Here is a 26,307-nt window from a genome sequence, read left to right as displayed (position 1 = left end):
TACAGGGGACATAGTGTGTCCAAACATTTTGCGGATAGACATGGTTGCGATGCGAGTTTGATGGGGTTCTGTGGGATACAAAAGCTCACTACGAAATGGAGGGGGTGTCATAAGATTAGGGAGATATCTAAAATGGAGACCAAGTGGATATATGACATGAAATCGTTGACCCCTAATGGTCTCAATGTGGAAGTGGACATCAATTGCTTCATAGCAGATGACTGATGTCCGCTGATATTTATGGGGATATTTGCTGTTTGTTGGGGTTATGGGTAACATATGGGAGAATGTTCTCTTTTCCAGGTTGAAATGTTATGAAAATAGTTGTGATGTCCGCTGAAACTAATTTATGGGGTTTTTTGCTATTTTTGGGTTCATGGGTAACATATGGGATGGAGGTCCCTGTTCTCTCTTTTTTTCGATTATGAAATGTTATTAAATCAGTTGTTGATGTATACTAAGGGCTGTATGTGACATTGTGGAAGCTGCTCCTATTTTATGAGGGGCAGCTTGTTTACTATTTTTATTGTTAATATCTAATTGATATGTGGGATAGTGTAATGCAGCTTTATGCAATATTCATGAGCTGTTTAAAGTTATGAAGGGCAGCTGGTTAGAAAGTAAATAATTCCCTCTCTGGGTAGAAACCACATTGGTTGTGCATGGAATTTGCCTGCCATTAGCTCTTTCAGCTAGAAATGAGTAAATTAGCAGAATCTACCCTTTTTGGGGGGGAAACTGCTATTATTAATTATTATTTTTATATTTTATATTTATATATACATTTTTTTACAATCCTGTGTGAGTAACATGATAGCGTTAGTATAATTATCAGTTCAATAATTCGAAAGGTTGCAATATAGGGGCTGAATCGGGAGATTCATTTCAAATAATCCCCAGCGTATGCCATTGGTCAATAGTGGGTCGGTTGCGCGGCCAATTGCTAGTGCGGGTCTAAAATTTGCCGATGTTCTGGGTAATGTAGTTCGCAACACAAACCACAGACCAATAGGAACAGGCTCTATAGTCAGGTGGCAGCGCACTAGTGGGTCTGGGAAATGTAGTTCTTAGTGGAAGATATGAACCAATAGGATTAGGTTCCTGCGGTCAGGTGACAACGCGTGGCGAATGAATGCATCGCTTAAGGCTGCATTACAAGAAGGGGAAGTAAATAAATAGCGTCTTGCTGCTCCGATAGGCCAAGCCCCTGATGAGTCAAGTGACGAAACTAGTAGGGCGTGGCTTACGGAGCACGGAAGACGCTACACGTTGTTCTATATGCGCATTGATGTTTTGGAGATTGTAAGTGCACTACTTTTAACTTCTTTTTAATAAAAACGGAATTATGCTATGTTGGGATCTTTCTGAGTCTTAGGACAAGTGATCTAAGCATCAATAAAAACTTCGGCTGATGCCACATGCTGTTGTTGCTGGTCCCTGCTGGTCAGCGCAGGCAATCTGGTGAGAGGCTTGCATTATTACTTTGGTGGAGGACACACCGGGTGATGCTGGACTATTAGTGGGGTACACACTGGTGCATAAGCGTGTATATGTATATAGCAGTATTACGCTATGTGTCTGTACCTTACTTCTCTTTACATGTGTGGAGGAATTGAAGCAGAGCGGGGAGTCTGAGAGATACTGGCTGGGCCAAAAGTGTGACAAGCTGATTGTAATTGATCGGCCACGAGTTTTGGTGAGCGTTCAAATGTTTTATTTCATGAAGACCAAGTGAATTTTGCAGGACTTTGGAAGGAACAGAGCTCAACTTGAGGACAGATATATGTGGAAAGGGTGTTGAGCGCCATTTTGTCTTTTTATATATATGATTGTTGAACTGTGAGGCACACACAGGAGATAACAGAAGGCGATCCATCCATTGTGATAGTAATTGAGTGGATTTTAGTATATATTTTATTGTTTAGTGGTATTATTGGTTTGAAGTGAGGAGCGCATAACCAGGATATATTATCCATAATTTTTATGATTAAATATTAGTGATTTTATTTTGGGTGCATTATTTTTAGACCTAATTGAGAAGGAACATACAAAAAATGTATTTTTCTATTTTGGGCTTAATGGCGATGAGAGGAAGCTGGTGTTTGGTTATTTTTACTATACATAGAAATCCCTGTTTGCCATGAAAAAATAGTCTCAAAATTAGATGGCGAACTTATAGAAGTAATAGCGGTTAGGGGCCGTTCACAATCGCCCTATTGTTTTCTGCCTAGGTTTTCCCTCATTCATGAATCCACTTTTCCAACTTTTCAGGGGTTTTTTCTTGAGAAAGTTTGTATGCGACTCTGTGTTTTTGTCATTTTTGCGTGCATACCATTGAAGTTAACCACTTCATGTCTAAGGCTCCTTTCACATCTAACAACGCGTGCAGGAGCCGTTCTCCTGCACGTGTTGACTAGCCTGCGGCTGTCGTCGGGATGCTGTGGTGCGATGCTGAGTAGCGGCGGTAGTATCAATTAACCCGATAGGGAAACGCCGATTCCCGATGATAAAATGCTCCCGGGTGCGTCGTACCGCCACGCATCGAAACGCAGCGTTTTCAGACAGTAGCAAGGGCTTATGGGAGCTCAGTCGCCCAGACTGAGGAGGGGGAAGTATTACTAGCCAGAGATTTCAGAGGCAGACGGGAGGAGGGGGGATTAGGTTTTTTCACAGGCTGAGTGCTGAAGATGCAGATATTGTTATAGTTAGTTTTTCATCTCGGATCCGCTTTAAGTTGACAATTTATGTATCCTCTTTTAAATTTTGTCTCTTTAGTTTTTGTTTTTTTTACAACTGTGTTATATGGAGGCAGGGAGGCAACAGAATAGTTTAATGGGTAGGTTATAGGGATAGGAAATTTATATTTTATAATTTTTTATTGTTCAATTTTTTATTGTTTCTTTTTGGCCTTAGACATCCACAAACATTTTCCTGTCTGGTTAGAACACAGCTCCAGCTGCGTTCCAGCCAGGAACGGATCTAGACCAAGTTGCGCCTGGGGCAAGGTCAGGTTTTGGCGCCTAAACTGCCATTCCTCATCCAAATTTTGCTGCCTTTTTAAGAATTCAACAAACTGCGCCTGGGGCAAGATACCCGCTTGCCCCCCCCCCCTTCCCCCCCCCCCCCCCCCCCCTAGATCCGTCCCTGGTTCCAGCCTGCAGGAAATGACAGTTACTGTCATTTACAGTGCAATGATTACTGTTGCTCATTGCAACAATGATCATTGTCAATTTAGACACTTACATTTGCTTTGGGAACGTATATTCCCATTCACTAATCTGTGCTTACTGCGGGGGGCCACAGGGGAATACCTTCCCAACGAAGTTTAGCCTAGACTGATTAGCTATGCATTATTCCCTCCCCACCCCAGAGCATTCTGGGAGACCAGGTACATTTTGTACTGGCTTCAAAACTCTCAGGAAATAAACATTCTGCAGAGATCCCCTGGCAGGACTAAATATGTTGCCACATGTGATAATTTCAGAATGTAAGTCGCAGTGAAGAAAAATTTTCCAATGCAAACACTGGCTAATAATCTATAAATTAATCTTATAGATTTTATAGAAAAAAAAGATTAAAAAAAGCAATTTTATTCATTGTTATTTTCAGTACAGTTCCTCTTTAATACACTGCAGTCTTCCAGCTTTCCGACAAAATTTTGAGGATATTTTCTTTTCATAAGTCAAGTGGTAAAGGACGGTGTCAATTTAAATGACTGCATTTACTGCTGGATTCATTCATTACTACAAATGCGGAAAGCACATTAAGCTGAAAATCCAACATCCCGTTGCCCAGCATGTTTGCTGTCATCAATGTGAAGCCAGTATTAGCTTCATCACATACAGAGGCAGCATTAAACAGGAACGGCGCAGTGTCAGAACAAGTCTTCTGTCTAGGGCTCTCACAGGCAGCAGGAACAGGACCTCGATTCAGCTGTCAAGAGACAGGGATGCTTCAGATCGTGGAGCCAAGCCAGAGCAAACGATTGCCAAACTGATAGGAGGAGGCGGCACAGTCTGGGAGCAGAACTCCAGTTATGAAACTTTCGCAGGTTAATGCAAATGTTCATCCCCAGACAAGCTGGTCAGTGTTCACGGCTTAAGTGATGTCAGAGGGTAGAAAGGCTGGATTCAGCTGGATAAAATGACTTGGTTGTCTTGAATTAATTAAAGCAGAGCCATAAAAATGGATGATGGTGCTGAAGATAAGGTCAGATTATTCCAGCTTGTCTGTCTCCTGCACACATTGACTCCACTTAACACCGCCGTGTAATGCGTGTCTTCTGACTGCGCAGTGGCCACGGCAGGATTCCGGTTGCTTCAACACCACTGTTAATGTAGGAAAAATAGAAAAAATATTAAAGAGGAAGACGCATTTCCCATAAAACCGATACTTCAAATTGATACTTATCCACTTAGTGTGAAAACTTTTTTATAAAGGATGTGAACTTGCAGGAGGGAGACCTTTCTTTTGTACTGTGACGCTAGCTACAGAAGGTCTACTTTCGGTCTTTCTGAGAACCCTGCACAACAGCTCTGAAATAAGTAACACTTCACTAGAACAAAGCTTGACTGAGCTTGAACTACAGAGAAAGTGTCAGGCTTGCCTGGTCAATGACAATAGGTCAGGCTGTATGCCCATGTGACTGACCTATAGCCCAGCCCGTAACACCTGCACAAAACTCCTACCTAATACAATTCTACAATACCCTGCAGGCAGATGTAGCATACAGGTTGACAGATAGCATTCACCAAACCAAGCAGTATGAGTAATATAAGCACAGTGAACTCAGATATATAGTCACCTGAGGCGTGAGGTTGTAGGCAGTCCAAATGATAGACAGGTATTGACAGGCTGGGGATGATAGGTTGTAGACAGTTCAGACACTAAACAGATAGCGTAGTCAATCCAATCCAAGTTAGACCAGGTAAAGTTCATGGGAGGAACCTTTAAACATGCAGGGGTCAATCCAGACGGCAGTCAGGGATATCCAGGAACAAACAGAGTCGGCAACGGGTAATCCAATCAGGGAGCATTGTCAGGAACAAGCAGGGGTCGGCAACAGGAGATCAATCTGGAAATAAGCTTGGTCAAGATACAGACAAAGTCGGCGCAAGATCAGCAGCTGTGAGCGCAGTCTCAGCAACAAGCCCAGTAGCGGCTATCACGGGCGATAACTGAGGGCGCTCACCTTTCATTTATACAAAGACTAACCAATCAGAAAGTAAGGAATCCAAAAAGAACTAATCAGAAAAAATCTGAGAGGCTGACACGTACAGTGCACCTGTCATCATTGCTTGCAGCGGCGGAGCAAGTACTGAGAGCGTGTCCGCCGCTTATTCAATGGGAGCGAGGCGCCGTGCGCTCCAGTGATGTCAGAGAGCCGCCGAGGCCCAGAGGCTTGTGCATCAGCATGGGTGTCGGCGTTCCGCCGTCATGAGCGGCGAGGATTTCTTACAGAGAGTATGAGACTGAGTCTGACATGTAAGGGAGGAGAGTTGCAGTCTTTCATCTGTGAGCATTTGGCGTAGGTTTGGAGTTATAATATGTACACAGGGTGACCAATTGCAAATGTGTCACCCTTGATAACTATTGAATAGCTTAAAGATGACAGGATGATGATGGATTACGGGGTGTCTCAGGCCTCATTGGGTCACAGGTGATGCTCTGCCCCTCTTGTTAGGAACACAGTTGCGATTATGTTTTTGTTATTTTAAACAGAAGAATAATTTAAAGAGACTCTGTAACAACAAAAACCTCCCCTGGGGGGTACTCACCTCGGGTGAGGGAAGCCTCCGGATCCTAATGAGGCTTCCCACGCCGTCCTATGTCCCACGGGGGTCTCGCTGCAGCCCTCCGAACAGCCGGCGACAGAGCCGACTGTAGCTTCAATATTTACCTTTGCTGGCTCCAGCGGGGGCGCTGTGGCGGCTTTCGGCACGGAAATAGACGGAAATACCCGATCTCCGTCGGGTCCACTCTACTGCGCAGGCGCCGGAAACTTGCGCCTGCGCAGTAGAGCAGACCCGACGACGATCAGGTATTTCCGCCTACTTCGGAGCCGACAGCCGTCAGAGCGCCTGCGCAGGAGCCAGGAAGGTAAATATTACGTCACCGCTGCACGGAGGGCTGCAGCGAGACCCCTGACGGATGGAGGACAGCGTGGGAAGCCTCATTAGGATCCGGAGGCTTCCCCCACCCGAGGTGAGTACCCCCCAGGGGACGTTTTGTCGTTACAGTTCCTCTTTAAGCAGAATTATCTCCTAGGAGAAAAGTTAGAAAAAAATTGGAAAAGTTTTTTCTTAAGAGATAATTTTTCATCTTCTCTTTAAAATACACTATTTTTTGGACTATAAGATGTTCCAGATTATAAAACGTACCTTAGTTTAGAGGACAAAAACCAGGGGGGGGGGGGGGGGAAATAAAATATATATATATATATATATATGTATATATATATATATATATATATATATATATATATATATATATATATATATATATATACTAAATCTGGTGCATCCATGATGAAGGGGCATCTTGTGGATTATGCCCCCTTTGTTCCTCATGTCCCCTTGTACCTCTCCCTGCGTCCTCCTCTGTCCCCCTTGTGTCCTCCAGTGTCCCCGATGTGTCCTCCTCTGTCCTCAGCTATGCCCCTTTGTGTCTCCCTTGTGTCCTCCTCTATGCTCCTTTGTGTCCCCCTGTGTCCTCCTCTATGCTCCTTTGTGTCTCCCTTGTGTCCTCCCTATGTCCTCCTCTATGCTCCTTTGTGTCCCCATGTGTGTCCCCCGGTGTCCTCTTCTGCATGGGCACAGTACAGGGAGTGCACGACATTGCGGCGGGTTGGAAATTCGTATTGGCAGGCTCAGATACCTACTGCATTTGGAGTATAAGACGCAGTTACTTTTTTTGCTCACTTTTGGGGGGACAAAAAGTGAGTCTTATAGTCAAAAAATACAATAAATTTTCAGCACTTAGCATCAAAAAAGTACTGTCAAAATTATTTTCTTGCTTGTTGGCATTTTATTGACAAGGTGTAAAAACATCACCCAGGAGAAAATGCGGGCAAAAAATTGAATTGAGTGAGGGCTGAAATGTTTTATGTAATAATGAAATGAAAATGAAGTGATATGGAACGTTTTAAAAGCATAATAAAAATTAATAATAAACTACACAGTAAAATCCCTTGTATTTGAAATATCTTACTTTGTGCAGATAAGGAAATATTTACCTTCAAAGAACATTGTCTGGGCCACCGTCTTTTTTCAAATGTGTCCATTAATCTTCATTATTATTATTAATATTCACCGCTACAGTTGATATTGCTTTATTTCCAATTGTTCATCTTTTGTCCGAAAGAGAGAGAAAACTTTCCACTAAAAGAAAGTATCTCCTATGAGACCTACAAGAAATAAGAACAGATTTCTCTAATTCAGCAATTTACCCCTATTATCTTCCCTTACAGCATCTCCTAAAATAGTTCTGTCTTCTCTGAAAACTGTGAAACTGAATCTCTGCTAATTTTATGATCTCATGAAACTCCTCGGTGAAAGTTCTGCCCAAATGGCTTTTACAGGCCTATTTAGGAATTACACCCACCCGGAGACAAGCAGTTTCCGGCTGTTTCGGTATTTGTTCCCATTCCAGAATGAACATGTCATCCCATTAGAAAACAGCTCCTTGAGTCCGCTGCCAGGGACCTTCTTCTACAACACATTGTAAGGTCTCCAGCAATAGTCATAGCAATTCATCTATTATGTTCAGTAATACATATAACTTCATCTCTCCTTGGAATACACGGTGTTTGATAAATGAGTCTACTAAGAAGCAGAAGTGTTACGAGTAAGAGTTGTTCATACACGACTTTTGTTTTATGTCTTAGGTTGTGATTGTCAGTGGACATCTGGACAGCTGGGATGTTGGGCAAGGAGCCATGGACGATGGCGGTGGAGCATTCATCTCATGGGAAGCTCTGTCTCTTATTAGAGATCTTGGTAAATATTTATAAATAGTCTGATCTCTGCAGAGTAATACGTAATATGTTTAATAAGGAACATATTAAAGATGTTTACTTGGAGTTGACAGAAAAGATCTGGTTGTTTTTCGACTTGGATCAATTCACACGTGGGGTGTTCTTTGCTTAATTCTAGATGAGATACATTTGGAACAAATGAAAAAATTAACACGTACGGTTGTGAAACGGCTTGCTAATTTGGGCCACTTGGCCACTTGTCCTGCTTTTACCACACAACCTGGAAGATATTCACTATCTGAACTACATTTCTTGATCATCTTGAAAGAGGCCTGATCCATTTTGAAACAGATATGGCCTCCCATTACGATTTTTCCTTTTTCTAAAGAGCTCTTCCAGCGTAAAAGTCTTTTAAGTCTTAAAGCTGCAGGGAGTTAGGGTAACCCTAAAGTGTGGGGAGGGTGGGGGGGATAGCTCAGTGTTGATAACGTACCTGCTCAACTGTAATTCACTATAGAGGGGATGTTCCACCTCCTCCAGTGACAGGGCAGCTGTTGCCATAGTTCTGAAGTCTCCCGAAGCTCTGTGGCCACCCCCTCCTGCGTTCCTGCAGGCCTCCTGAGCTCCGCAGCCACCAATTAGGCCATGACTGCTAAGCTTGGGACTTTTGAAAAATAGGCAGCTAGTCAGGCATGGGGGGAGGGGGGGGGATAGAGTGCAGCATTTATCTAACTAATTACAGCCCAGCAGACACCCCCCCCCCCCCCCCCAAATCCTGAGACAGAGCCTTACTTGACAGGCTCTGTCCTTTACACTGACTCTTTAAAGAGAATCTGTACTCTAAAATTCTTACAATAAAAAGCATACCATTCCCTTCATTATGTTCTCCTGGGCCCCTCTGTGCTGTTTCTGCCACTCCCTGCTGCAATCCTGGCTTGTAATTAACAGTTTTAGGCAGTGTTTACAAACAAAAGACTGGCATCTGACCAGAGTATCATAGGCTGAGAACTAGCTTACTGTGTGACTCATGCAGAGCTTGGAGAGGGTGTGTAAAGCTTCTGCCTATCACAAGCAGTGCTGCACATTCCACACATTCCAGCCTGAACCCGACAGCCGACAGAGGAAAGAAGAAAAGATTTATTACAGAGACAGTGCAACTAGAAAATGCTGCAGTAAGCCAGACCACATTAGAACAGGTATAGGAACTTATAGGATAGAAGAAATAAGGCTCAACATTTTGTTACAGTGTCTCTTTAAGTTCTTTGCAGTACTAATATTGTGATGCTGAATGACTTGGGCATGAATATATTGTATATACTCCTGAATAACTTACCTGGACTCTAACCACCAACTATAGCTTAACCACTTTACGCCCACTCCATGCCAATTGGCCTAGACGCGGCGGCAGCCCCAGGACCGCCTAATGCTGATTGGCGTAATGAACACTTGAAAAGGAACAAAGAGAATCTGGGCACCAGCTGAGTATGAGAGACTCATCTCTGAGGAAGCAAGCTATCAGCTTGCGAAACAGCTGTCAGATCGTAGCTATCTTTTGCTTGTATTGTCTTGTCTGGGGATGAAATCAATCGGTGGTAATTTGCATACTCAGCTGGTGCCCGGATTCTCTTTGTTCCTTTTCTTAAGTGTTCATTACTGTTTGTCTGGAGGCACAGCGAGTACTCTACCGGACCCCCAGAGGCCTGCCAGTTCAGCATCTAGAGCCGACCGAGCTCCTCTGCAACCACGCTGATTGGCGTAAGGTCCTTGGGGCGGAGTTTGCAGGGGATCGCGCCCACTGATACATGCGCATCCTCGCTTTAATGGCGGAGCAGTCTCCCAGCGCCGTCTATTTACTCAATACAGCGCTGCGATCTAAGGCAGCGCTGTACAGGGGACAGCCGTGTCAGGGAATCACGTGTGTGCTAAGTTTTGCGGCCCTGCAGCAAGGCCTTAAAGCTGCAGTGGCCCATTTGTTGAAAAATGGCCTGGTCTTTAGGGGGGTTTAACACTACGGTCCTCAAGTGGTTAAAGCGGACCCAAACCAAACATTTTTTTAATTCAAAATATTTAGTTGCACCACTCTGACACATACAAAGATAAATAAACACTCCTTCAAGCCTATGAGCATTTCAGTGCATGCTTTTCACCCTTCTCTTTTCATAACTAGGGTTATACAGGTGGCAGCCATTAGCAATTCCTCCTTTGCCAGACACCACCTACTCCACCAGTTTGCTGGATTCTGTCCCGGCAATATGAAAGGAAGGGAGGGGTTCCTCCAATAAATGTAAAATATTTTATATTTGTCATCATGCAGCTGAAAAAAGGCTGCTATTTATTATTATAATTTAGAAAACAGATTTTATTTCTGAAATCTTGTATTTTTTATTTGGGTCCACTTTAATACTGACTTTAGCCCTGAACTATAACTAGCACTAACCTTCTTGTCTCTTTTGTGCTGAACCCTAGCCCTAGTTTGGTCGTACCTAAAACTTCTGCCTAACCTTAACTTTACTGACATGACAAAATCCTAATACTAAAAAATAAAATCATAATTGCGGAAAGAAACGTGAAAAAAATAACGAAGATGAACGCAAAAAAGCTCAGAATCCCAAGCAAACTGAAACACGTTTGAGTATCTATCAAGCCCAGCATAAGCAGAGCTCCCAACTCTCCCTGTTTTGGAGAGACAGTCCCTCTTTTGGAACCCTGTCCCTCATTTTTTCCTTATTTGTTCCTCTTTTAGGACTGATGTAACTATCGATATAAATATCTGTCTTTTCCTACTGAAAAATGTATTTAATTTACTCTAAATGTTATTCTCATCTTTTAAATTGATATTGAATATGTCTTATTTTTAAATGTTAATATGAAGGAAAAGAAGTGACGATAAAAAGGAACAGTGTGGTTTGAATTATAAAATTACACTTTTGCTTATTAATTCTTTATGGTATGCCTGGCTAGGGGTATAGTGGGGGCGTCACTAGGGGTGTGGCATGGGCATGTCCTAAAGGAGTTCCTCTTTATTATTTCAGAATGTTGGGAGGTATGCATAAGTATCCCATAGGGTACATGTACCATGCGTTGAGTTCCCATTGATTGATTGATTTTACTTGCTGCCCCTCTGACACCTCTCATTAAAGAACAAGTGACACCCATGCTAACCTAGAAATAAAAAACACATATATAAGTAGATAAATACTACTTCTACTTACATAGCAGATGTATTGTGCTATCCACGTTATGATTCCTGTGAATTTTATAAAGGAAAAGCAGAAAATCCTATTCTAGGCAGTGGCCATCTTGCCAAGCTAATGCTGACATTATATCCTCCCTGACTCTTATTTTCCCTCCCTTCCTTCTCTTGCTCATTGTGTATTCATTAGCTGCCCTCCTCCCAGAGTCTTCAAACACTCCCACTGAGGTGTATAATAACAACTGCACTGTCTATTTTTATTTTTTTATTTACACATCCAATCACTGAGTCACCTCAGCCTTGCTTGTAAACACAAGTAATCAGAGGGTGTTTCTGATAAGCAGCTAGGCAGGGAAATAAATGGAAGAGGAGGAATATATTATAGATAAAAAGAACTCCCAGCATTCAACTGTTTGGCACTAGGGCCAGTGCTCCTAAAGTATATGATAACTACAAACCATAACAGCAGAAAAAGTTTTGCAAGATTTGAATGCAGGATTAGCATCCTTATCACTTAATACACTCAGACCAGTTGCTGTTGAAATTTGATTTTTATGGTGACAATACCGTTTTAAGCAAGCAGTGCAGAAAGAGATCGCTAATTGGTATCACTACAGGGGCAAACCCAGGTTTTTCAAGGAGGGGGGGGGGGGGGGATTCCTTAAAGTGGACCCAAATTAAAAATACAAGATTTCAGAAATAAAATCTATTTTCTAAATTATAATAAATAGCAGCCTTTTTTCAGCTGCATGATGACAAATATAAAATATGTTACATTCATTGGAGGAACTCCTCCCTTCCTTTCATATTGCCGGGACAGGATCCGGCAGACTGGTGGAATAGCAGGTGTCTGGCAAAGGAAAAATTGCTAATGGCTGCCACCTGTAGAACCCTAGTAATGAAAAGAGAAGGGTGAAAAGCATGCACTGAAATGCTCATAGGCTTGAAGGAGTGTTTATTTATCTTTGTATATGTCAGAGTGGTACAACTAAATATTTTGAATTAAAAAAATTGTTTGGTTTGGGTCCGCTGTAAAGGTCTCCCTCAGCCACGCACAATACAGCATAATAATATGGTAGGACATCATCCTGGGTACACAATGAAATTTTCCATTTGAAAGTATCTGACAATTATTTCTGACATGTCTGATCTGCTCCCGATCGACATCGGGATTGATCAGGAGCAGTTTAGATACAGATAATAATGAGGACAGCCGACATTGGTAATGAAGGGGAAAGTGAAGCATTTGCACAGCAGGGCACAGGGCTGAACTCATACCTGACTCTGTGCTCTGTTAAGTTCCCCAGAGCTGCTCCATGCTCTGTACACAGGCTGCTGCTCCATGCTCTGTACACACACTGCTGCTCCATGCTCTGTACACACACTGCTGCTCTGTGCTCTGTACATACGCTGCTGCTCCATGCTCTGTACACATGCTGCTGCTCCATGCTCTGTACACACGTTGCTGCTCCATACTCTGTACACACGTTGCTGCTCCATGCTCTGTACACACACTGCTACTCCATGCTCTGTACACACACTGCTGCTCTGTGCTCTGTACACACACTGGTGCTCCGTCCAAATTCAACTGTTACAAGAAAAGAAAGGGGGCAGTGCTGTGAGCTGCAAGATACCTGCAGACATTCTGGTGTCTCAACTTGTGCCTTTCCCCAGACACTGCACTGGCATCTGTAACCTGAACACCCCCCCCCCCACACACACACACACACCCCTATAACCCCCCCACCCCCAATCACACACACACACACACCACACACACACACACACACACACACACACACACACCTCCTCCTGAACTTGCCTATGCACTGTGATTCAAACCTTCCTGCATTAAAGGACCACTATTGCAAAAATCATAACATTTAAAATACATGTAAACACATACAGATAAGAAGTGCATCTTTTCCAGAGTAAAATGAGCCATAAATTACTTTTCTGCTATGTTGCTGTCACTTACAGTAGGTAGTAGAAATCTGACAGAACTGACAGGTTTTTCAAATAGCCCATCTCATCTAAAGCGACCCTCAGGGCATTTTTTATATTCAAAAGTACTTAGTGAATGGCAGTTGCTCTGTCCAACTGCCCAAAAAAGCGTGAAGCGAGCAGGGAAGCTGGCCAGCATCATTGTATAAATTATTTTCAGATAAAGTCTTTATAAAGAGTACGAGCCTTGCTGAGAATCCCCCATGAAGAGATGGACTAGTCCAAAACCTGTTGGTTCTGTCATATTTCTACTACTTACTGTGACAGCAACATAGGAGAAAAATAATTTATGGCTCATTGTACTCTGTAAGAAAAATACTTCTTATTTGTATGTGTTTACACGTATTTTAAAAACAAATTTTAGGGATATTGACACAGAAAGCAATAAAAACGAACCCTTCCCCACTCCGCGAGAGCTTTTTGTACAGAGTGCATTTATTTAATGGGGGGGGGGGGAGGGGGGGGGCTGGCACTCAAAATAATGAAACGCAATCAGACTTTATGCAAGTTCCGTACCTATTGCTGACAAGCTGGAAAAACACGACTCATTTTTGTAGTTGACGTTTTGAATTAGCGGATTGGAACACAAACTCCCCTAACAGCATCATCCAGCGATGACAGAGAAAGAGAATGGCATTTTAAGGCATTTGCGGCCTACTAAGAAACTCATTTGCATGTTACTTCCATTTGAAATGTAACCTGCTTCTACTTTTCTGAGATTGGGAATGACACACAATTTCCAGGTTTACATAGATGAAATTTATTACTTGCAAAGCCCACTGGGACTCAGGAAATTGGCTGGTGGAAAGAATTTCCCAGCAATGCCCATATATGCGCTTCAAAGGGAAAACACCATTGCAATGGAAACAATCACTTTGCTCATATTCAGCACTAACTTTCCATCTTTATAGAGCACTGACCTATTTTATGTTGTTCTGTGGGAAAACTCCCTTTATAATTCTCAGAAATATATATTCATTGGAGGTGGGAAGTTATTTAGATACAGCTGTTCTAAACTTGATAATGCTCTACTGACAATATCATTGTGCAATAAGATCTTTTTAAAACAGAAGCTGTCTGTGCTAACTTTCCCCGTGCAAGATAGATCACCCATAATGCTTTGCTTTAATTACTTTAGTTTCTGATTAAGTTATCAAAACACAATGTTATACCTATGTAGAACTTAATACAAATACATATTTGCAGGCCTGCAAAGATAGCTGTGACATTTGCCATTGACATTTTTGACATTTGCACCATATTTACATTGTATAGCACTATATGCACCTATGCATTTGTTTGCACCTATGATTTACCCTGATGAAGCCCCAGTTTTTTTAGGGGGGTGAAACATGTTGGGTTGTGGTGGAGTGATGTGCGCAAATAGTTTTTTCTGGCTTAGAGGGTAGACACTAGGTGGATACAAATTGATACAGCCTCCTGTTTAGCCTGCAAACTATAATTGCCTCTCATAGATATGTCAAGAGCTGCTTTAATAAGTATCTTTATCATTGAAGGCCTACTATTTATTATGTTTTGTACTCTTGTAATATATATTAAGTAAAAGCTAAGTTTTAACTGTAACGATTGTGGAATTCTCTCTGTGATCAGCGCACCAGACGTGCGCTGACACTGCGGAAATCCTCCACAAGCGTATAATTTGCGGGAACCCAGCAAAAGGTGCAATGCACCTGTAGAGGAAAATTCCTGTCGACAGGGGGAGCTGTGGAGTGCAGAGGAACAGCTCCTCTGCCCTGCCACACACGCCAGACAGGAATTGCACGAAGGGAAGAAACGCAGGGCAAGATAGCCCTGAAAGAGATTGAGCAAAGGGACAGATTGTATGTGTGTGCACCAAACTAGTCGCCAACCCGCGACGGTGCATACACAACAGCAGATATGAAGTAGGAACGCAATCGCGGGAGAGGCGATTGCCAGAGGTGACACAAGGCTACAGCAAGGCAGAGCAAGAGAGTAGCAAAGGCACAGCAAATCATACAATGAGGAGATAAGGAAAATAACAAACGCTAACTAAACACGAACACCGCACTCATTCGCAACAGTGCACGGGTTTATGCGCGGACCCCACGTGATAAGCACAACAGGGACAAGCATGCCTAACTAACCACCGACAGACAAACATAAAACAGAGGACGCGAGCGCTTGCTTAACGGTTACCTCACCGAGCCTCCAGCAAGCGTTCGTAGCAGACAAGACAGATACACGGAAACAGGAATACGTAAGAGATACGATCCACTGCTCTTACCGTCAGAGCGAGTGCGATCCAAGTAAGGCAACAACAAAACAGAAGGACCAACCAGCAACAACCGCTGCTCTGGTTAGCACCCCACAGACAGACAGAACAGGCAATACAAATAATGCAATCCTAACTGCACTAGGGAAACTGCCCAGTGCAGTTCCAGGAATTACTCTAGGCTAATCTTCAAACAAAGAGCAAGGCTGACACTCCAGGCGAGTGTTCCACAGGACTAACTCTTATGACCAGCAACTTACTGTGGGAAACATAGCTCTTTATAGAGCAAGCCCACAAGGGATGTGGCTAGGCAATCTGCATGACAAACGTATGCAAATTCCTCAGCAGCAAGCTGCACTACTGACAAAAGGTCTCTCTTCCAGAGACCTGCAGAATGCAGACCTGAACAGTGGTCAGGCAGCCACGCGGATCCTCACATTAACATTCTATATAGGTATCAAAGGGGGCGACCGAAAGCACATCCCTAGTTGATAACACTAGGGGTGTGCTTTCGGTCGCCCCCTCTCTGCTTGATAAAGTGAGGTAACGCCCGCGGAACTAGTGGATCCGTTTGATTCCGTCTCTCTCTGCCGCCACGCCAGTGCCTGTACCTGACTACTCTACTGGGCTACGTTTCTTTTTCTATGCACTTTCACTATCCTTCACTGATTCCATTATGGTCTATGATCCTCTATAATTATGCTCAGTCGTATTCACTTTGACATTAGCACTTTTCAGGGTTATTGATTGCAATTTGCACACCTTGACAATTGATTATTTTTGTATTTCATTGTTTTATAGTTTATATTGGTTTGCACATTGAAGGAAATGATTAGTGATACTGTGGATATTTATTTATTTAAGCACTGTGCACTTAATGAACCCGCGTTAAACCACCTGGGGGCTTAGTTTCGGAACCCCCAGTGCTTGGTAACATATTATTCATGTGCAATACATGCTATGCATTTGGTTTATTACAGGCAGAGAGTTTTATGGGATCATGTTCTTAAAGAGAACCAGAGCCGAAGCATCCTCATGTTTTTTACCATATATATCAGTGGGAACATTAGAGAAAACACCTACCCTGCTTTCTGTTTCATTGTGCACTGCACAGCTTGCTTCTTATCAACCCTGATAAAATCCCCGACTGAGCATTCAGTCTGGCTTTGCTCAGGAATATTTATAGCTCAGTCTGTCTTCTCTCATGTCTTTTCAAGCCCAAGCCTGCCCCCTGCTGGTTCTGCTCAGGAATTTTTATAGCGGAGTCATTATAGCAAAGCCAGACTGAATGCTCAGTCGGGGATTTTATCAGGGATTTTATCAGTGCAGAATGAAACAGAAAGCAGGTTAGGTGTTTCCTCTAATGTTCCCACGGATATATATGGGAAACTACATGAGGGTGCTTCGTCTCTGGTTCACTTTAAGTGTTTTTAATTGTTGAACAATCATGAAGTGCCTTTTTTGTCATTTTTGACGGATCATTACTAGTAAAGATCAGTTGTATATAATTTTGCCAAATCATGGAGTGGTGCTATTTCTTCGGTTTCTTTATTCTATATAGGTATACAATTGTGGTTTGATACAAAACAATGAGCAGAAGATGCAAAACATTTCATAATTATTGGTTTATAGCACTCCTATAGGTCTTAATTACACTAATTCATAAATAGTTAAAGAGAAAAAGACATGAACAAAAAGCATTAGTGTGATATGTCAAGGGCAAGAAATGTTAGATGTTCGAAATAATAAATAACACTCAAATCCAGAGGGTCCCCAAGACCATGTAATCTATTTGCTTCCCCAAAACAAGCCCCATACCACAAATGACTCCAAAAAGTTTCATAAAAATTGTGTTTCGTGGATGTGTGCGACACTTTCTCAGGTCATGCAATCTAGATAGCTAGCAAGCTAGTATTTATGCCATGCCTTCTCCATTTACTTACATCCACCTTTAATATTTCAAGTTTTATTTAAAGCGGAATATAACCCTGCATTTCAACTTTGCTCTAAAACATTATTTACAGTATATTATAGTGTTGAATGTGACTCATCTCTTTGACTGAGAAGGACTTGGAGGACAGCCAAAGAGTGTGTAACATTTCTCAATAGATACATATAACTAAATAGAATGTAACAATCTGAACTTCTGCATATCTCTCCATGGAACTTTAAACCTCTGTGTTTAACCCTTCCAATGCTGGTATAGTAAAAAAAAAATGCTTTTTGCATATAATAGGCTGTAAATAATGTTTTAGAGCAAAGTTGAAATGCAGGGTTATATTCCGCTTTAAGGTTTTTGAGAATGTGGTGGAGTTCCGTGGTGGGGTTTTCTGATGCGTTTTTTTTTTCTTAAAATCCCCTCTATTGCAGAATTGACTATCTTGGGAGAAATTTGATTAGGAAAGTTGATTCCCCTTTAGCACTTCCTCACAGCTATTCAGCTTTAAAGATAACCTAAAGTCTAAAAAAAAAATGAGATGAACTCACCTGGGGCTTCCCTCAGCCCCCAGCAGACGATCGGTGCCCTCGCAGCTCCGCTCCGATGCCTCTGCACCCGCCGGCGACGACTTCCGGTTTCGCCGTCACCGGCCGACAGGCATGGGAGCGCGAGTGATTGTTCGCGTTCCCAGCCTGTATATCGCCCCCTATGCTGCTATTGCGGCCAGGAGGCCGGTGACGGCGAAACCGGAAGTCGTCGCCGGCGGGTGCAGAGGCATCGGAGCGGAGCTGCGAGGGCACCGATCGTCTGTTGGGGGCTGAGGGAAGCCCCAGGTGAGTAAATCTCATTTTTTTAGTTGACTTAAGGTTCGCTTTAAAGATAAACTAAACTGTGTAAGATAAAATAAACCTTGCAAATACACTCGCTATGAACAGCTGTGGAAAGAATCTTCCTCCAAAGTATTTGTTTGGGTTCACAATTCACGCAAAACCGCAACAGAGACTAACTAATAAATGGACATATTGACAGATCCAATGTTGACTGTAAGACCCGTTCAGCTATGTCTGTTTTCAACGTATCCTTTGTCTCCGTTGGAGTAGTGGAACGCTTAGTCTCGACTCACATAACTTTCTAGACACTGCGTATGCTATGTATGTAGACGATAACACTAGAGCTTTCAGTGGCGTACCTCTCCAGCTATTGGCAGGATTTTTCCTCTCTTCTCTGTGTGCCACCCTTGCCCCCTGGCTCTGCTTTGCACATTGGCAGCGAGCAGACCCATTCTGGCCTGCTGATTGGACAGCGACTACCTATTCATCCTTCCCACCTCGTCTCCTCCCTTCACAACCAGGTCCAGCCGTCACTACCCTCCCACCTTCTCCTAGAACTCTCCCTCTATCCTTCCTATGCTTTCTGCTCCGTTGCTGTTCATTCCCTCTTTAATGGACAGCAATGGGTACCAAACAGTACTGAACAGACACAGTGATGACTGCAGTGTAGTGGGAACCATCTGAAAATGCTCCAGCAAAAGAATAGGGCAGAAGCAGGAGGATCCAATGTAGTGGATTCTGCACCAGCACATTTTAAATGTTTTAGTAATCGCATAGCTAGTTCCGTAAAACAAATTCAGTTATTGTCAGTGCTGTGGCTATAAAGCTGAAACACTGAATTTGAATGGACAGAGGGTGGACTGACCACCTAACTGACATTGAGAAGTGAGAAGGGGTAGGGGCTAGAGAGAAACTACAGACACTCACTGTGATCTAACAGACTCTTGATTTGGATACTGATGGTATACAGACACATCGCTAGCCTTCAGGCTAATGATGTGTTCTGTCACTATGGGCTTGACTCATTAAGCTGCATTACTGAGGAAGGAAGTGCTCTGTAAAATAAAGGAGTGGCCACTATGCACGCCTTGCATAGCAGTGCTCGTTGCTATGTAAGGAACGTCCCTTCCTTAGTTGCACGCATTGCTTACATAGCAACACGCGTAACTTTAAATGAGGGTGGTCCTGTGAACTAACATAGTAACTATGTTAATTAACCACTTCAGCCTTCATTCGTTTTTCACCTTATGCATACGAGCAATTTTCACCTCCCATTTATTTACCAATAACTTTATCACTAACTATCACAATGAATTGATCTATATCTTGTTTTTCTGGCCACCAATTAGGCTTTCTTTGGGTGGTACATTTTGCTAAGAATTATTTTTTTCTAAATGGATTTTAACAGGAATATTAATAAAAAATTGAAAAAAATCATTATTTCTCAGTTTTCAGCCATTATAGCTTTAAAATAATACATGCTACCGTAATTAAAACCCACGTATTTTATTTGCCCATTTGTCCCAGTTATTACACCATTTAAATTATCACAATGTATGGTGCCAATATTTTATTTGGAAATAAAGGTGCATTTTTTTTTTTTTGCATCCATCACTATTTACAAGCTTATAATTTAAAAAATATTAGTTGTATACCCTTTTCACATGCATATTAGAAATGTTCAGAGCCTTAGGTAACTATATTTTTTCGTTTTTTTTTATTATTGTAATTTTACAGGAACTACAAGAAGGACATGATTTTTTTTTTCAGAAAGACCGCGGCCTCTGAAAAGAAGCCGTTGGTTTTTCTACCAGGGACTTAGATCAATGAATGGGAACAATGTTCCCATTCATTGATCTCCGGGCTACCGGGGGGGGGGGGGCACAGGAGCGTGCTGGTGGACACATGATCGCGCGCGCAATGTCCAAAAGGCGAAAATGGTTAACACAGTAGCGGCCGCTAATGAAGTGTTGTGATACTTCACAGAACCACCTTCATTTAAAGTGACACTGGAACGAAGAAAAAAAACGTATGATATGATGAACTGTATGTGTAGTATGGGTAATTCATAGAACATTAGTAGCAAAGAAAAGAGCCTCATATTTTTATTTTCACTTATATTGCTTTTTTTTATAACAATGTATCATTCTCTAATATTTGCAGTTTACAAACTATACTCTGTATTTTAAAGTGTGACACAGAGCAGGAGAGTTCAAAGGGTAATTAGCTCTGCAGTAAAACCTTAACCAAACAAGAAAGAAGGAGAGACAGGTTGAGATAAGTGCTTCAGAAAATAGCACTGCTCTCTGAGTAAAGTAGTCAGAGAGCTCAGATAAGCTCTTTTGCATAGATAATAACGGAAGTTTCTTAACTCTTCCTGTATTGGAAACAATAGGAGACTCACATCTGTGGTACTAATGTTCTATTTCTTAACTGTACAACACATACAAATCATTATGGTGATTTCCAGTGGCTGTTGTAGCTGCTGTTGTTTGTTGCCATAGCTAGTAAGCTGATCCTCTACAACTACATATATATTTTTTATTATCTTTTATATTAATTTTTTATGGGAGTTTTTTATTGGAATAAAAATTAACTTTTTTACTGGACCTCTGGAGTCTGAGATTTAAAGAGACTCTGTAACAAAAATGTCATCCTTTTTTCTACTATCCTACAAGTTCCTAATCCTATTCTAATGTGCTCTGGCTTACTGCAGTCTCTGTAATAAATCAACTTATCTTTCTCCTGTCGGATTTGTCGCCCTGTGTCTGGAAGGCTGTCAACTCTTCAGTGTTGTTGATCTGTTATGCACGCCCCCCCCCCCTTCAGGCCCCCTCTATGCACACTCCCATGTGTGTTATTTAGATTAGGAAGCCTCTCTGCTCTCTCAGTGAGAGAAGAGAGCTTTACAAGTTGGATACATTGTCCTCTGTTAGGCTGTGAAAGGAGCTGGGCTGTCACATGCTGAGGAATTACAGACACTGGCAGAGCTGTCTGCAGGAAGAAACAATCAGCCTGTCACTCTTCAGTGGATGAGAGCTGGAAGGGGGAAGGAGGTAAACACACAAATGATCTCTTGAGATTCAAAAGGAAGGCTGTATACAGCCTACTTGTGTATGAATGTATTTTCTATGTGTGGACATACTGTACATCAACCTACTTCCTGTTTTGGTAGCCATTTTGTTTGTTTATAAACAAACTTTTAAAAACTGTTTTTGACTACTTTTAATGCAGCGGGGTGCGGCGAAATTGTGACAGAGGGGAATAGGAGATGTCCCCTAATGCACTGGTATGTTTACTTTTGTGTGATTTTAACAATACAGATTCTCTTTAAACTTGCGAGACCCGATGGGAATTGAAGTCTAGTACCTTGAGTACTGATACGCATTGGTGAAAGCATCTAGACAGTGAGTGCATACCCAGAGGGGGGAGGGGGGGGGGGGCGTGATTATTACTTCCATCTGTGGGCACATCCCGGTGGAGTGCAGACTGTGGTGAATGGGTCTCCTAACTCAAGCGATATTCAGCACTATGTGCGACGCTTGATTTATTCCCAGGGTGGATCTGCTTTACCTCTGTAGTGGGGGTTATGTGACTGTGGAGTACAGAGACTGTGGCTGACATTAGGAACTGGAGATTAGTACTTTGAGTACCGATACGCAAGAGTGAAAGCATCCAGACGGGCTGATCTGTATTACCCCTGTAGTGGGGGTTACGTGATTGTGGAGGGCAGTGTTTTTGGTTGATATTGTTTGCTGATGGGTATTCCTCCGCCTGTTAATCAGCCTTTAGCACCTGCTGAGTCTTTAAACACCAACTCAGACATCAGTAAGGCAAGGGAAGTGATGATCAAGAATGGACATATGGATGAACTGACAGTGATGCCATTATCTATGGCAGAAGCCTGAGGAGGGAAGGTGTACAGGACTGCTGGCTAGTTATGTGTTGTGTGACACGTACATGTGCCTGTCCATCCTAATAACAGCCCTACTCACAAGACCTGACACCCTCAGACAAGAGGCTGTATAGGATGTAAATGGCCCATGTACTTTATCTAGAAAGGACTGTAGGAGGCACCCTAAAGGTGCTTTAAATCTAAATAAGGAATATAAGATTAGGAGTAGTTTGATCTTACCTCCATCAAAAAAAACAAACCGCATGAGGTTGGTATAATATTTATTGATACACATAAGACAACGCGTTTCACGGGCACTGGCCCGCTTCCTCAGGTCAATATAAAGTGCCTAAGTTGCAATGGTTGCAAGTGTGGGCGCCTCTATGCCATGTACTTTGAGAAATGCTGCAGAATTGGTTCGCCCCCCTCCCCCTTATAGATGAACAGCATAAGGAAAAATCGATGTGTGTTTTGGCATTGCAGAATATAAGGCTGCGGTGATTCAGTTTTGCCTTCTCTCGGAATGCATAAACAATGCGTCCTACCCACAGAGCAGATAAAATATACCTGACACGGTATAAAACGCTGTTAATATACCGGAGCAATTTTTCTGTTTATCTCTTGTGGCCCAGCGTGAGGAGCGTACACTGATTTTATTTAAGACCAAAAAAGGCTCCAGTGTAAATGTTTCCGAAATCAAGAGCGCTTTTATGTCGAGGGACTTCTGGCATCTCATCTATATATAAACCGTGAAAGTTTGTGCTAGCGGTGGGTTCTTTTCAACATCAAAGATGTGCAAATAATTCCAGAAATACCTTTCCCTGGTTGAAGAGAGTTAAGATAACAGACCCTTATGTTGTTTTTAGGGGAACCGCTCCATGGCTGACACTCTGTGTTTGTGCTGTACCTTGACCTAAAGAGGAGAGCAGAACCAAACAGAATGGTCTGATCCCATACAGAGCGCATTAATCCACTGCACATTGTCTCACTGGCTGACAAAGAGTAATGGCCTGCTGTCCCTGGCGGCCGCCTCGCCCTTCATATATTTCTTAATAAGCCAGACTGCAGAAAGAATGTTCATAAATATACAGGAAAATGGAATGTGACATGAGAGATAAATAACAGTTCCCGGCCCGTGCTGGGTTCATATATGAGGACACGAGACGCGGGGAGAAGGGTGAAGGTTCATTCTCTACTTCTATGGTTCATATATTGTTCTCACACTCCATCCATTCGTTCACATGCCCTAACCAGGCATGTAACTATATAGCAGTGTATGATCTGCGGTCCATCATTTCAGGGGTCCTACTAAATGCAGAAACACTCAGATTGTCTATAGCATACCTCACAACTTTTTGAGATGAGAAAGAGGGACACTTAACAAACAAACAAACAACAAACACAGAACATTTATATCGCGCTTTTCTCCTGACGGACTCAAAGCGCCAGAGCTGCTGCCACTAGGACGCGCTCTATAGGCAGTAGCAGTGTTAGGGAGACTTGCCCAAGGTCTCCTACTGAATAGGTGCAGGCTTACTGAACAGGCAGAGCCGAGATTCGAACCCAGGTCTCCTGTGTCAGAGGCTGAGCCCTTAACCATTACACTATCCAGCCACTTAAGCCATGCCCTTGCCACACCCCTGATCACGCCCCCAACACACCCGTAGTCGTGCATTCCATAAAGATGTCATAAGAAAAATGTTGTTTTATGAATCAAACCACACTGGTCCTTTCTATCCTGGTTCATTTTCCTTTATATTAACATTTTTAAATTAGTAATATATACATTTAAAGGATGGGAATAAAGTTTAGAGTCAAACACACACATTTTTTAAGTAGAGAAATATATACATTTACATAATAAGAGGGACAAGGTCCTGAAGGAGGGACAAATGAGGAGGAAAGAGGGACAGGGCTCCCAAAGAGGGACTGTCCCTCCAAAAGAGGAACAGTTGGGAGCTATGCTGTAGTAGGGCTCCACGTGTCAGTTGGCCATTTTTCTGAGGCTGTAGCTGTCAGTTAACAAGTTATCCTTCAACATGACGCATGTTATTTTATGTGAATAAAAGTCTATGCACGTTAAAGCGAACCTGAAGCCAGGACTTCCTCTCAACTCTAAAAGACAAGCAACAGCATAATAACCTCTACAGAAAGACATCCCCTTGTTACTGCTTACAGAGCTTCTCAGAGATGCTGCAGTGTAGTTACTTCCTGGTTTCATGGAAGCACATTCAGAGTTGACCTCTTTTGTTTACATACAGCCTGTCTGAAAGGCACACATCGGGAACAGATCAGACATAGATCAAATTACAGTGATTTATTACTAGCAGATAAGGGAGAATTAGACAGCCCCTTATTTCTAAATATAAACAGGGTGGGTTTGTCTCTGTTTTCCTTCTCTCCTGTGGAAGAGTTTAGGTCCTCTTTAAGCTTCACTGTTTAAAGAGAACCAGAGACGAAGCGCTCTCATGTATTTTATTACATTTATCAGTAAGAACATGACAGTAAACACCTATCATGCTTTTAGTTTTATGCTTCTCAGTCTAATCTATCTGTTATTAGCTGTGATAACAATCCACCGACTGATTCAGTCTAGGTTTGACCTGGAATCATTATAGCTGAGTCACTCTTCTGTGGAGTCTTTTCAAGCCCAAGCCTGCCCCCTCCTGGCTCAAATTTCCTACTCAGAGCTGTTCACATAGGAGGGGCTGCTGCTGCCGAGAAAGAAGCTCTGAAACAGACAAGTGTATCTGTGTGCATTGTGCAGCCAGTCATTATCTACTGTATGCAGTTTCACTTCTATGAGAGACACTTCCTACAGGCAGCCATACAGCATGCCAGAATAATAAAGTTGAAAGCACACAGATGAAAGCCTGCAGCAGCCCTGCTTGTCTATAGTCTCATAGAGGCTAGACAGCACATCCGGAACAGCTTATAGCCTGGAAGCAGAAGGGATATGAGCCGGTGGCCATATTGGATATTTCCTGGAGCAATAATGGATAAAAAACACTCAAAAAGGCACACCAGAGTGGCGAAATTATCAGGTAGAGCATTTATTCTTTACAAGCTATCGACCGATAAGTTTATTTTGTGTGAATCGTTCATCTCTGGTTCCCTTTAAAGCTTACATCGTATCTTGTGTATAAGCCAATCCCCACATCTCCACTTTTCCCTAAAAAAACAAAAACGCAAGACCCTTGGATAAGCCTACCTCATCCCCAACCTGAACAGATGAGATGAAAGGGAATTTAAAAAAGAAGCAGAACAGACAGATATGTCTCCCAACTAGTATTAGGAAGTCAGAGGTGTCATCCATGTTTTAGGCATACAAAGTCCCCCAGTTATTGGTAGCCAGATGCGCCTCCCAGCAATTAGATAGCCAGACGTCCCCCCTAGCATAGGTAGTCAGTGGTATCCCTCCTACCTCCGTATCATTAGTCAGATTTGCTCCCCCTAGTAATTACAGTAAAGCTAGCCAGAGGTGTCCCCCCAGTATAGTCAATAATAGTCCCCCTCTGGTATAGGCAGCCATGGGTACCCCCCAAGGAATTAGAGAGTTAGATGCTCCCATGCAGAGTGCCAGCAGTGTGGTATCTCACAACTTTAGGCTCCAGTGAGGAGATCACTGTCCTTCCTCTTCCATAGTCCCAGTCTGTATGGGTCCAGCGGTGTCTCAAATCATGTAATCTGTCGGTACATATCAGCCAGTCATGAGATGAGAGACACTGCTGGTGTGTAAGACAGAGCAAAAATAAGTAATACAAATATATAACATTATTGGCCAGAGCCTTATTTGATAATATTTTATTCTCACTTAATGGACCGCTATCGCAAACAAATTTAAAATACCGTATTTTTCGGAATATAAGACGCACTTTTTCTTCCCCAAAACTGGGGGGAAAAAGTGGGTGCGTCTTATATTCCAAAGGTACGGTATTTTCGCCCCATAACATACTTACCGGATCCTGCCGCCGCGATCCTAGCCTCCTTCGTCTGTCCGCCGTCATCCAATGTCGCAGCAGCCGTCATCAGAGGGTCCAGCAATCCCATCCAGTATCCCCGACTGATCCCCGCTCTTTAAGTGTCCAAGTCGCCGGCTCCTCTTCACTGCAGTCATGCTTGTATGCAGGCTCGCGGTGATTACGCGCTGCCAGGGCCGCCTTCCTCCATAGTTACGGCGTCCTCTTCTTAGATACAGTGCCCCCTTCTGTGTGACG

General features: G+C 42.7%; 1 protein-coding gene across 3 annotated transcripts in view; it reads left to right on the top strand.

Moving 5' to 3' along the window:
- CPQ (carboxypeptidase Q) overlaps positions 1 to 26,307 on the top strand; it is a 576,560-nt gene that overhangs the window by 419,408 nt on the left and 130,845 nt on the right. For all 3 annotated transcript variants that reach the window (XM_068237698.1, XM_068237697.1, XM_068237696.1), the window contains exon 5: positions 7,886 to 7,997. In XM_068237698.1, the coding sequence (XP_068093799.1) occupies positions 7,886 to 7,997 (112 nt within the window). The remainder of the gene's footprint in view (positions 1 to 7,885; positions 7,998 to 26,307) is intronic.

Source organism: Hyperolius riggenbachi, chromosome 5, assembly GCF_040937935.1.
Source record: "Hyperolius riggenbachi isolate aHypRig1 chromosome 5, aHypRig1.pri, whole genome shotgun sequence".
Lineage (NCBI taxonomy): Eukaryota > Metazoa > Chordata > Amphibia > Anura > Hyperoliidae > Hyperolius > Hyperolius riggenbachi.
The sequence above is the reverse complement of the archived record's forward strand: the minus strand, read 5'-3'. Positions and strand labels throughout refer to the sequence as shown.